The sequence below is a fragment of the Thermobia domestica genome, chromosome 11 (assembly GCF_964235325.1).
Source record: "Thermobia domestica chromosome 11, izTheDome1.hap1.1, whole genome shotgun sequence".
NCBI lineage: Eukaryota > Metazoa > Arthropoda > Insecta > Zygentoma > Lepismatidae > Thermobia > Thermobia domestica.
Genome location: NC_137464.1, coordinates 227,476,006 through 227,490,479, shown reverse-complemented (window position 1 = coordinate 227,490,479; position 14,474 = coordinate 227,476,006). Strand labels below are relative to the sequence as shown.

General features: G+C 36.6%; 1 protein-coding gene across 1 annotated transcript in view; it reads right to left on the bottom strand.

Moving 5' to 3' along the window:
- LOC145665481 (uncharacterized) overlaps nucleotides 1–12,084 on the bottom strand; it is a 72,788-nt gene extending 60,704 nt beyond the window's left edge. The window contains exon 1 of the mRNA XM_081732791.1: nucleotides 11,972–12,084. Within this exon, the coding sequence (XP_081588917.1) occupies nucleotides 11,972–12,084 (113 nt within the window). The remainder of the gene's footprint in view (nucleotides 1–11,971) is intronic.
- Nucleotides 12,085–14,474: the final 2,390 nt, after the last annotated feature.

Sequence of the window (14,474 nt, the reverse complement as noted above, 5' to 3'; positions counted from 1 at the left end):
GGTGATTTGCTGAACAAGAAACATGATGGTAAATACGAAAAGGAGTGACCTTGAAACTATGAAGCAACTTGGAGAACAGTGGGGTTGGAGAAAACTGGAATAATGGTGCAGAAATAAAATATATCGGAGGGTGCTTTTGAGAGAGAGACTCTGCACCAATTAGCTTTACTTCAATACCTTGCACTTTTAAATGTTTTCTGTTTTGTTATTGTCGCAACTCAACGGATTTAGAAGCGTGGCCGTAGATTTCTGATGTAGGTTGTATTGACATTTTGACCAGCTGCCCATTATCACAGGGTTATCGTAGAGAGTTGAGATTTGTTCTATCTTCTTTTATTTAACAATAGCTTTCATACAAAATGCTACTTGACCCCCTGTTCTATTTGTAAATTTTGAGTTGGACCCCCCTTGGACCCTGCGAGTGCCCCGGGGACACAAATTTTTCATTCAAAAGGTGCTGTGCTCCCAACATTAATTTGATATGTATTCGCCGAGTTTTCTTACCCGACCGTTTCCGAAAAATCTGACCCGGAATCTGACTTTATAATGTATAGTATGGAGCTCAATTTCTAACTTTTCACGCTTATATCTCCGCAACGGTTGAGATCGAGGATGTATCCCTTTTCGTGTTATGTTCTTTTGGGACAAGGTATCCAACGGCCATAGTCTCGACTCGAAGTCAGAGTTACACTTGAATAAGTTCCCTCGTACGAGAAAAGATTAAACGCATTCTTTTGGATGCAGAATCTGTGTCAGAAGACGATATCGCCAATATTGTTTTCGCTCCGATAGATGTTAACAAACACACAGCCGGATACCTGTAGCCGTTCTGTAAGACTCTCTGCACTTATGCAGAACACAGTTTCAAAATATATAAACAGAGACGTTCTGAGGATTGTTTTTGTTTATGCTATTGGAATGGTTTGATTTGAACTATCTTTTTGACTCTTTGAACTATCTTTTTTGACTCTTTGAACGACGTTAAGATGTTGTGAACACTTGGTAGTACCCACACCGAAAACAATGTCTCTTTGGAAGGAAAAAGAAAGTAATGCGTCATCTAACGCTACCACGCACACTCCCTGAGTAAGTGTGTGTGAGAGAGAAAGTACGACATACAACAGAGCTGCACCTATATTTTCTCAAAGGTGTCAAGAAAATGAATGATTGCAGTCAGGCGTAAAAGTGGATCTGAAAAGGTAGGCGGACGCATGACGTCACGCCATCTCCCATGCCTATCTTTTCCCATTGTAATTTTTTTTTAGGAAGTGGAGAACGCCATGGTTGCTTTAGGCTAAGGGAGACGAATGATTGAGGCAAGCCAATGATAATGGAAGAATGGATTAATACTAATATGGGAGGAAACGATAGTATGCCGGGAAGAACCACAGAGACGCTGCTGTCCATCACAAACTTACTTTGCCGGGAATCGAACCAGGGACCCCAAATACCAGAGGTAAGCGCTTTACCACTTTTTTTTTTAAAAAAAAGTCAACAAATATCTCAGTTTCCCGATCACTCGACCTTTCTCGTATGCAATGTTCTTTTTTTTTTTTTAACTTTTACTAAATTCGACAGAAACACGAACACATACATATTCAGGACAGTTAAAATTCCAAAGCCTCTCCCACCAGGAATCGAACCTTGATCTCCGTACACCAAAGGCGGACGTCCTAATCACTAGACTTTTTTTTTAAAAAAGATTAACCGTTCATACCTCAGTTTTCTGAGCAACCAGAGTTTCCTCGTATACAAGGCCTCTTTGACCTTTACTAAATTCGACACGGACAAGTTAAAATTCCAAAGGCTCTCCCACCGGAAATCGAACCCGGGACCCCGTACACGAAAGGCAAACATGCTGGTCACCAGAGCCCTGCAAACCCAGGCCCGAAGACGGCCCGGCCCGACCCGAATGGATCTGAATTCTGTGCCCGGCTCGACCCGGCCCGGCCTGGCCCGGCCCGAATCTCGAGCCGGGCTCTAACCGGGCCGGGCACATTTCGGGCCGAGCCAGGCCGGCCCTACTCGGCCCGAACACTGTGAAAGACGAATCGGAAACTAATGTTGGCAGCCTGTGTTAATCGTAATGTGTTTGGCATGGGCGGCGATTAGGGGGGGCAAAGGGGGGCAGTTGCCCCCGCACTTTTTTTGAAGTAACCAATTAATGTATATAATTTCATTTGGGAATGTAACGATTTTGTATGTGTTACTGATTAATAGGAAAAAATGCTGCCATATAATATTTGCTGTTGCGTGAATACGTATTGGTTGTCTTCCCGTGGAGTAAAGAAAGCTACAGTAATTGCGTTTTAATCGCCACAGAAAATAACCCCAAAAAATAACCTATTGGAGCACAATTTCAGCATACTTTCATTCCTTCTTACAAGGGCTCGATATGTTAGTGAGCCGCTTTGAAGCTAATCGAAAGAACATTATGCAAAAAAGTAGTATTTCACAAGTTATTCTTTAATTGCACAAAACTTGACAGTTCCTAAAATGTCTTTTCTTCTTTCTAAAGTAAGGAATATCGATTAAAAAGAGCGTGATAAGAAACAACTTCTACCTTTTCCATTGTTTTGTAGTGTAATATACGAGTGAAGTGTTGTGTTTAAGGATGTACGAGTGTATATACAATAAAATTTAGTAAATTGAACATAATTCTAGGTTTTAAGTTTATTTTGTATAACTGAAGTGTGGATTGATTCTAAGTATTGTTGTGTTTTGATGTGTTCCAAGAAAGTGAAATCTGCACCTAATGGCAACGAACATATTTCAAGAAGTTGCAAAAGCAAATATTTCTTTAAATGTCGTAGCATATGCTTGTAGTATTTACTGCCTTTCATTTTCTAAGAGTAATAACATACATTTAATAGCATGTGTGGAATTAAATATTAAGTTTTTCATTAATCCTCAGTTCCAATATAACTTTAGCAAAACAAGCATCATTATTCATTACTATGATTAATATTATCCTTTCTATTCATTTGTTTTGCAAATTTATTAAATAATCTGATCACACAATTTTCCAGACAGAATTTTAAGATGTTCATGAGCAAGGAATCAGATCTCTTCTTACACTTTCGTTGTTTAAGAGTACAAAGGGCTAGTATCTACTTCCTTTGTTCTTCTCAATTTACTTAATAAACTATTATATACGATATACGGTATTTTAACTGAAAATATAGTATCCTATTAGTTATACAACCTTTCGTCAAACAAAATGTTATTAAAAACAACCAGGAAAACTAACATTTATATACAAATATTCAGATCATGTCTTGCCCCCTAACTTTTAACGTCCAACCGCCGCCACTGGTGTTTGGGAAATTAACTCTTTATTCAAGACTGTAAAGTACTGTACTTCTACTACTCTTATTACTACTACACTACTACTGCTACTGCTATTATTATTATTATTATTATTATTATTATTATTATTATTATTATTATTATTATTATTATTATTATTATTATTATTATTATTATTATTATTATTATTATTATTACTTCTACTACTACAACTGCTACGAGCGTCAGACTTGACATGTCTGGTGGTACATACTTTACAATCTAAGTACAGAAAAAATCGAAGAAATACTAGTTATTATGGCCAGTCTGCGTAGTCTGGCCAGTAGAATGCATTCACATCTGGTGCTAGAGATCGTCGGATCGATTCCTCCTCGTGTTATGTGAGCTTTGTGGTGAACAAACATCGTGAGCGTGGGAGTTTTTGGATTAGCCCGTTTTCGTCCACTGTCTTCATTCCACCAATTCATCCATCATCATCCATACGTCTTGAGCCGTAATTGCCTAAAGAACATATGAGAAAGTCAAGTCCTTGACCTACTAATTAGAATTTGTTCCGCTACCATTAGACCACGGAGACCGAAACCATGAACTGGCGTGTTCATAAGATTAGCGCAATTTGTAGTAATGTTCAATTAGCACGGCAGATTCTAAATCATATTACAAGTTCCTGTATTCTTTATAATTCAATGCTACAATAATAATAACAAAAAACAATGATCAAATAAATCACCCAGACCCCAGGATCGATGAAGTGTTCCTGGAACGGTGCGTAACAAGTAAATAACAGAGCTATATGACGGAATGCGAGGCAGTAAATCAAAACAAAATCCACACATATCATTGGTGATCAAAAAATACCTCAAAAGTCCCCTGAATGAAAAACGTTAAGAAGGATAGTTGATATTAAGAAAATGAAAATATAAGGTTTCCTAAGAAACCAATAGTGCAAAATGAACATCGCTTTACTGTATGTCCTTGTACGCATCGAATAACACGGAAACAGAGTCAACAGTCTCAGGCTTTAGAGCATTTCTCCGTTCCTGCGTACTAAAAACTCTTTCAGTAGACGCACTAGAAGCAGGGATGACGAGATATTGACGCGCTAATTTACACAATTTTGGTAATGTTTGTTCTTGTTGCTTCCACCACTGCAGTATATCTAGTTCTCTTACACATGATGACATGTTGAGGTAGATGTCTACTTCATCATCAAATTCACCAGAGACTGAATGTCTATCTTCCCAATCCATTAGTTTATTCTTCTTGGTAGGTGGTTCCAAGTTATGCCAACTAGCCTAAAGGAGACGATGGTGAGAAATAAATGAAATAGTGGAGTAAATAAAGTGGAAGGAAACAGGAGAACGCCGCGAACCCCCCACACGGTGTTTCTCCACCACAAAGTTCACTTGGCGAGAGCTCGGATCAAACCAGGGACCCCATACACCAGAGGTGAACGCTCAACCACTGAGCCACCGTTCCAGAAACACCTAATCGACCCTGGCGATTTGGTGATTTATTTGATCATTATATTTTGTTATATTTGTAGCATCATACTATAAACAATACATGAACATGTAACACCATTCGATATTTGCCTTGCTAATTGAACATTACTACAAACTGCACTGATCTTATGAGCACGCCAGCTTATGGTTTTGCCCTCCGTGGTCCAATGGTAGCGTACCAAATTCTACTTACAAGGTCAAGTACTTGACTTAATCATACGTTCTTTAGGTAACTACGGCTCAGGCTGAATGGATGATGATGGGATGAATTGGTGGAAAGAAAACAGTGGGAGGAAGCGGGACCACCCCAGAAACTCCCATGCACACGATGTTTGTCCACAACAAAGCTCACATAGCATGAGCAGGGATTGATCCGACGACCTCTAGCACCAGATGTGAGTGTTTTTTCTATTGAGCTAATATTCTCCCTCGTAGATCAAGCACCGGTTCACATTCTACTCAGACCGGCCATAATAACTAGCATTTCTCAATTTTATTCTGTACTTAGAAGGTAAATTCGGTATCACCAGACATGTCAACTCTGACGCGAAGTCGTAGCACTTGTAGTAGTATTAGCAGTGGTCGTAGTAGTAATAGTAGAAGTAGTAATAGTAGTAGTAGAAGTAATAATAGTAATAGTATTACCAGTACATCGCAGTCTTGAATAAAGAGTCAGTTTCCTAAACACATTACGATTAACATAGGCTGACAATAAGACCGTACAAACACGGCAAAAATAGAGGTAGTGGAGGACATTAAAAAAACAAATAGGCTGACAACATTAGTTTCCGAACCGTCTTCCAGAGTATCCGGGCCCAGTCCAATTTGATATTACTTGAAACGGGTCGGGCCGGGCCGGGCACCGGACCGAACCGGGCGCGCCCGGTCCGTGCAGGGCTCTGCTGGTCACAAGACCAGGGGAGAGGGTTAAGACAAGCGGAGAGTGCCCATTGAGCCAATGTGCCTACCTTCAGAAATTAGGTTAAATAAGTATATTGCGAATACAGACTAGTATGTTTGAGCAAACACACTCGCGCGCAAAATAAGATCCCCGGTGTTTAGTCAGGCACGTCTGTCAGTGTAGTGTTAGGAGTGAAAGAGGATTTGTTTTCTTTCTAAGCCCAAAATCTCACTCAAAGTGAGCTGCTTTTAAAAGAAGTATGTGGGTCATTCCATGTCAAATCACCTAATTTTAAAACATGACCGTGCTTCAATGTCTCAGATTCTCTTAAATTTTTTCATATTTAAATACCAATGAAATTATGCTAAATTAATTTTCTTTTTCGATTTTTTGGATGAGAAATGGGCCGGAGAGAATTTTTGGAAAAATGTGACTTTGGCGCAAATTTCACTTTCCAGCACTCACATCATGGAACTAAAATTATCATAACTTCCTTATTTTTGAAGCTATTGGGCTCATCCAGGTGTCAAATGAAAGCTTAATTTCTGCTCTTTCACAAGAATCTAAAAAGGCAAAAGGTTACACTGTCAAACATTAATGGCCATACAGTTTTTATTTTTTTTTTTTTTTACAAATTATGCCATTGTTCAAAAGTTACAACTATGAAACTTTTGAAATTTTTTGTAGATTCATCTTAACACGTACATGGTATGGTTAAAAAACAAAAGGGTATTTTTTCTAGTTTTTTAATTATTATTTTTGTGGTATTTTACATGTACAGAAATATAGTTTTAAGTTTCGTTACAAATTGTGTCATTGCTCATAGGTTACAACTATGAAACTTTTGAAGTTTTTGGTAGATTCATCTTAACACGTACATGATATGGTTAAAAAATAAAAAGGGTATTTTTTCTAGTTTTTTAATTATTATTTTTGTAGTATTTTACATGTACGGAAGTATAGTTTTAAGTTTTGTTACAAATTGTGTCATTGTTCATAAGTTACAACTATGAAACTTGTGAAGATTCTTTTCATAGAGAGACCCGGGTTCGATTCCCGGCGGGAGCTCATGTGGTTCGGATTCCACGTTAATCAGTAGGTCCACGTCTCATATAGCCTCGCTGCTGAACGGGACGATAAACTCAAAATCAATCAATCAATCAATCTTTTCATAGAAACATTTTATCACATACATGATATAGTTGAAAAATAAAAAGGGTGCTTTTGGTATTTTTGCAATTATTGTTATTATTATTACTATTATTATTATTATTATTATTATTATTATTATTATTATTATTATTATTATTATTATTATTATTATTATTATTATTATTATTTGCATTTTAATTCCGGATTCCGGAAAGTAAAATCGGAAAAATTTCGGAATTCGGAAAAATTCCGATATCGGAAATAATCTTGAATTCGGAAAGTGAAATTTCCGATACCGGAAAATTTTGGCCATACCTATTCTAAAGTGGCAACTGTCAAACTTTAATTTTTTTTCAACTAATCATCTTAGTAAATATTAGGTATGCTTAAAAATAAAACTGATGTAATGTGTAGTTTTGGTATTACCATAATATTATATTTTTGTACTTTAACTATGACTTTATTTTTTTTTAATTGTACCATTGCTTACCACTATCAAACTTTTGTAATTTTTTATACGATTAGCTTGCATTTATTAGGTATGATTAAATAACAAAAAGGGATGCCTTTTTGTAATAATTTTGCGGTTTTGTGAATGAAAACTATAGATCTAGGGTTGAGTGATTATTTCAAAACCTATCAACAAAAATAAGAAATAATAGACTAATGTACATAGGTGAAAATAATAAACATTAAATACCAGTAATACTTCTTAGAATTACATATATTCACATACAAAATGTTGTGTCCTATATTTCACAGCTCATTGTTTTCACTGATGATATGATGTCTTCTTTTAACTTTGCTTTCAGTTGCATAAGTCTGGGCTGATTGGCTTGTAAGAGATCGAACAGGAACTTCGGAGATGATATTTTCGAAAGGTCTTCATTTTCTGGCCAGTAGAATATAGAAGGCCCAGAGCAATTCATGAATTGCAGTCCGACGTACAAAAATAATTATTACAAAAATACCGAAAGCACCCTTTTTACATTTTAACCATATCATTTGTGCTAAAATTATTCTATTAAATAGGTTTCAAGAATTTCACAGTTGTAATTTACGAGTAGAGACACAATTTGTAACAAAACTTAAAACTGTATATTTCCGTACATGTAAAATACCAAAAAATTAATAATTACAAAAATACAAAAAAAATGTTGTTTTTTAGCCATACCATATATGTGTCAAGATGAATCTACAAAAAAAGTTTCAAAAGTTTCGTAGCTGTAACTTTTGGGCAATGACAAAGTTTAAAAAAAATACTTTGTATGCCCATTAATGTTTGACAGTGTAACCTTTTGCAAGATTTCCTAAGATCTACTGAAAGAGCAAAACTTAAGCTTTCACTTGACCCAATAACTTCAAAAATAAGGAAGTTAATGGTAATTTTAGTTCCATGCTGCTGACAAGTAAACCTTACGTTTGGGTGAATCGAGTTGCTGACTGAGACACATATGAGAAAGTAGTACTAAATGTGGTCAGTATTTCAGTGAAGTTGTAGGTGCGAAGCTCCAGGGGTTTAGGAGACACAGCTACCAGAACATCACATGGAAGTACAGAATAGTCTTCATACAGTTGGAGGTAAAAGCCCTGTAAGACCTCTTGTAACGACAAAAGGTGAATAACAAATATATGAGTACATATTAGTACTAGGGGGAAGTCATATAGTAAGGGTATACCTGACGGCAGCCATCTTGAAATCCGCCATTTTGAATTAAGGTTAAGTTTTTAAAATAGGAATAGGGTTATGTGATACATGATTTAAGGCGCAAATTTAATCAGAACAATGGTGACCTTGCTATTAATAAGGTGGTGACAATTTAATTAGAACCTTGCTATTAATAAGGTGTTAATTTTGATTTACGCGCAATTGGTAAAAAGTTACAGGGAAATTAAATATTGTTACAGCATATGTATTAGTCCTTTACCCCACCTTGTCAATTTTGTGTTAATGATAATAATTAAATAAAAAGCAGGTGGATAAATATTAGGTCTATGATAAGAGTTAACTTGATGACGGCCATGTTCAAATCCGCTATTTTGAATCAGACAAAAGTTTTAAACAAAACGCATAACAGTAACACCTTATTAATAGCAAATGTTACCATAAATCCAACGGTATAACTGTTTTTGCTTTATCATTAACCAGCACAAAATTAAATGGGAATAGAGTAATGCAATAGATGACTTCGGGCTAGAAGTTAATCAGAAATACAATGGTGGCGATAACAAATGCTGGTTAATGATAAAGCAAAAATGGTTATACCGTTGGATTTATGGTAAAATTTGCTATTAATAAGGTGTCAATGTTATGCGTTGTGTTTAAAACTTTTGTCTGATTCAAAATGGCGGATTTGAACATGGCCGCCATCAAGGTAACTCTTACCATAGACCTAATATTTATCCATCTGCTTTTTATTTAATTATTATCATTAACACAAAATTGACAAGGTGGGGTAAAGGACTAATACATATGCTGCAACAATATTTAATTTCCCTGTAACTTTTTTACCAATTGCGCGTAAATCCAAATTAACGTCACCATTGTTTTTCTGATAAAATTTGCGCCTTAAGTCATGTATCACATGACCCTATTCCTATTTTTAAAACTTAACCTTAATTCAAAATGGCGGATTTCAAGATGGCCGCCGTCAGGTATACCCTTACTATATGACTTCCCCCTAGTACTAATATGTACTCATATATTTATTATTCACCTTTTGTCGTTACAAGAGGTCTTACAGGGCTTTTACCTCCAACTGTATGAAGACTATTCTTACTTCCATGTGATGTTCTGGTAGCTGTATCTCCTAAACCCCTGGAGCTTCGCACCTACAACTTCACTGAAATACTGACCACATTTAGTACTACTTTCTCATATGTGTCTCAGTCAGCAACTCGATTCACCCAAACGTAAGGTTTACTTGTGAGTGCCGGTAAGTGAAACTGGCGTCAAATTCACATTTACTTTTTAAAAAAAATTCTCCCCGGCCCATTTCTCATCCAAAAAGTCGGAAAAAAATAATTAAGCATAATTTTATTGGTAATTAAATATGAGAAAAATTTGAAGAGAGTCTGAGACATTGAAGCACATTGCTCTAGGTGATTTGACATGGAATGGCACATCTGATATAACTTTCCTAAACGATTGTGTTTTCTCGCGATTCCTAAAATGCCGCCAAACTGATCCACTATTAGGAGGGTTATATTGTAGAGTCATAGGTTATTTTACGAGGAATAGGTTATTTTTCCAGCGATTACGAAGCCGTGTAAGATCAAGTATTGAGACGTTACGTTACCTTGACTTTAATCAAGAATGTGATAGACAAATTCAGTAGACTCCGAACTATCCGGCCTAGTGTGCCAAACCGAATAACTAGAAAGCCGGATAGACTTAGGTTCTATAAATAATTACTCACTTCGTGTCTCACCTATACGATTAAAAACACATTTTTTACACGAAAACCCACTGCTATTAATATTTTCTGACTTTTTAGTACAGAACAGTACTTTATAAGTGTTTTTTATGTAAGGCATTATATATAATTCTTAATATTACAGAGAAAAGAATTCTAAGAACATAAATATTGTACACATTTTAAGGTAAATTTCATAATGACTATCTTAATTGCAAGAAACATAAAATAATGTACATTATACATACATTCGCTTTTAAAATTAACAAAACATTAACTTAAAACGTAAGCGTTAGTCTTCAGAAAAGGATTTAAACTTGTTTTACTGTTTATTAAGAAATGATTACATAAATGTGAGAAGGTAATTCTAAAAGAGACCTGGGGGATCTAAATATCCCTAGTTGGCCAAGTCTTATAGATAAAACTGGATGTTCATCTGTTTGTATGTTTAATCCTTAATTAAATCATACAATTGGTTTTGTATACTTCTAGGTAAATATCCCCGCCACACCTACTGCCAAAAACCGTGTTGAGAAAGGGGAAGATGTTCAATCCAGTATTGCTCCTGACCTGGGGAGAACGTGAACGGATTGAATTCTACAAAAGGAACTGGTTTGAGAGAATTAAAACATTGCTTTGTGCTCTTTCAAGATCGCCCTTTCTTGTACGGTCATGTAACATGTCAATGAACATAGAGGTGGTTGTGAGATTCCCTACAAGAGGAGGCGAGAGGTCAGAAGAGGCTGTGAACCCCCCAAACGCGCCAATGACACAAATCATTGGGTCAAGAAGTGAGCGTGTACCTCACCATGAAAATTGTTGAGTCAGGCCATTGTAGTCACAACTACCAGAAGGGACCGATTGGTGTCGCTAAATGGCAGTAGTCCCTCTGCCTGGTGTAGAGGGACTACATCACGCATTGGTACCGGTAATGTATGGGTTAATTCTTCCATAAAAGAGATAGGCGAGGGTTGGGACCCAGCCATCCCTACTTGGGAAGAGAAGCCTTCGGGATACTTCCCAAATGGACGATTAGGGCGTGCTCTTAGGTTCGGGAGGTAGTTCGTTCAGCACCCTGTCTCCTGGAACCGGCTGAATGACACGGGGATAGGCAGGGCCAGGATCCGAGTACCCTCTCCCAGATTAGCTTCGAGATCCTCGTATGGGTTGGGCTCTGCTGGCCTATAATCATACCATAGAATTCGGTAACATGGGGCTATGATCTCCAAGGGGGAGGTGACGCTCGGGTGCCATCACTACATATGGTGGTAGCTTTCACTCATTGCGGGTACTAATTGACCGAAAGAGATGAGCGATGACACTGCAGGTCACTTCTCAAATCTTTTGTAAACTCTTTGTATACAGACATATTGTGCAATGAACGTACTGGTCATAGGTGTAAGACTGGTCTAATAAATTACTCTTGATCGTGAAAATTAAGAGTGCAGGTAGACACTCTTATTACTTCTAGCTAACTGTAGGTAAAATAAAAGAAGATAAAAGTGTTGTTATATATAGGCTATGAATTTTTTTCATAAAACTGTTCCTCACGTGCGAAGAGAAGGCATTTCAGCTATGTAATAAAACTATTTCTTGATTTTATTGTTATTAATTTAGACCTTGGAAAACTCAAACTGCTTGGATTAAAACTCTACCTCAGGAAGAACATAAAATATGTTTTATATTACCTTTCTATTGGATGTCGTCCTTCATCTCCCAAATATTGGAATCCGTGAAGGCTAGAATGGCGGAAGAATTCTTTAATACCACCTAATATTCGTCCTGTAAATCCATTTTCCATTCTAAAGACGTTCTTAGAACAACATTCAGGGAATGATCAGCACAAACAAATATTAGAATATTTTTAACGTTAGTAGTTTTATGTTTCAGTGGAGTAGCTAGTTATTGATGTTTAAATAGTATTTAGCCATTACTGATATTTCTCAAGATTAATAATTATCTGAATTGTATAAATGGTATTAATTCTCAATTAAAATGTTTAAATAAATAATTGTCTCTGAAAAACATGACTTGCATCAGCCTTAATGCACATAAAATAGCATATGTGTTCTGAATATCCATTTGAACCGTATAACCTAAACTGAAATATGATTATGGATAAGCGTTTTGCAATATTTGTCATTCAATCATCAAGATGTGTATAAACAGCAGGTGAGGAATTGTAGAATCTTAGAACAATTCAAAAACTATCATCATGTTATCTATTTTTCAAATTATTTTAATAACCCTTCACATCAATATTACACTTAAAGCATACTCAATGTCATGCAAGGATGAATCGATAATTCTTTAAATCAGAAAGAAATATGACTGACTTTTAATTTTTTCAGCAGCTTTACACTCTTTGGTATTGAGATTCATTATCTTAATTCATAACAAAAAAAAATTAAAGAAACGGTGTGTTTGAAGAAGTTGGATAACACATTTGAGGTTAAATAACACAACAAGAAAAATAAAGACGTACTATTTGTAATCAAGGTATAAAATAACAGGTAGCCACAGTTTGCATTTAGCGTTCTGATTGACCCCTTGTCAGTGATGTCATATGGAAATATTTGCGAAGGTTTTCTGTCTGCCTGCCTGTTGCAACACTTCGCAATTTACTTCTAAAACTGGATTTGGAAGTTAAAAAAAAATTACAGAAACTTGTTCCGTCTCTATGTGTCTGATTTTGACAACAACGGGACCACCATCAGTTGCCCTCGATGTGAGCACCATGTATCTTGGCAATAGCCCTGCACTGTAACTTCCATTGTAGGAGGCTCCGTTGAAATGCAGGATAGGGAATCTTGAGCCACTTACCCTGGCAGGCTTTCCAGAGGCAACGGATAGTGCTGACACGACGAGATGCAAGTGCTCTTTTCAATAGGCCAAATCCACAAAAATCCACGAGACTTCCATGAGGTGACTTAACTGGTATGTCCTGGTAAGGAATAGCCGACGTCTGCCGTCATCTGTTGTTGAAATCTTTGTGTAGATAGAGATATTTGTAATAAGACGTTATCCATATGCACACGGGCTTGATTTATTGCATTTTCATACAAACGGGGTAGATCTTCTTCACAAATTAGTGTGAGGATATGTTATGGATAAAATGTGGAGTTGATTTTACGCTCTTTAGGCACCGGCCGAATCGTTAACTTTCCTTCATAGCAGTACTCCGCGACAGAGATCCCTTCGAGAAATTGCTTTGCACTGATGGATGAAGTCAGAAGAGTTTTTGCGTCTCGTGCGGTGTACGTTATAATTCGAGAGATCCTGCAGTGGGGTTTTCTCTCCCTTGGATGAACCACAGTAAGGACTTGTCCAGAAGTTTTACACACCATCCATATTGGTTGCGTTTTACAGTTGACTATGTTACGTGAAATCGTCTTAACCATCACACGTCATGAAGGAAAGTTTTCCTACAGAGCTATTCTGCGCAACTTCAGGGCCACAGATGGAGTCACCACAGGACACGGTCGATTTCTACTCCCCTTACAGAGTGAATGAAATGCTGAAACATCACGGTCGGTTAATTATGTTCTTGATATTCGTTAACCCCAATGTACATCCACTTTCCCTGCAGTTTTTGAATCTGTGTCACGGAAAATTTGACGTGGAGAAGTGCTACTGCGAAGCCTTCAGAAAACTGGTCCACCTTGGGAGCCATGATGCACACAACACACACATGCGAACTTGGTGGAATACTAAAAGCTATTGGCTTTCTCCTGCTATTTGAATCATTCGGATCGGTCGATTCTGTGAGCAGGGGTGAATACTTAAGACCGGACACATATAGGCGGTTCAACTTTCTGTAATTACGAATTTTTCCATGATTTACAAATGCTAAGAATGAAAATTTTTCTACTGACATGTGAGGAAATGTAATAAGAAAAATGCTCTACTGTCAATAAGTATTAACTAGAAGATTTTTACAGCCTGTTACAATTTTTTTCTACCGAAGTGAAAGTTTTTAAAATTTTATTTTATGTTATAGTTTTGCTAAGAACATTTTTCGAATGAAATTATTTAATTTATCTTTATGTAATTCAATATATTATTTGTTTTATTTATATCTGTTTTCTGTCTTTAAGAAGAATAATGTTAACTGTTTCACACTTTGTTATCCCCTTGAGTTGTTACTTGTCGAGATTGTTATTAACAACTTCTAGATAAATTAACCTATTA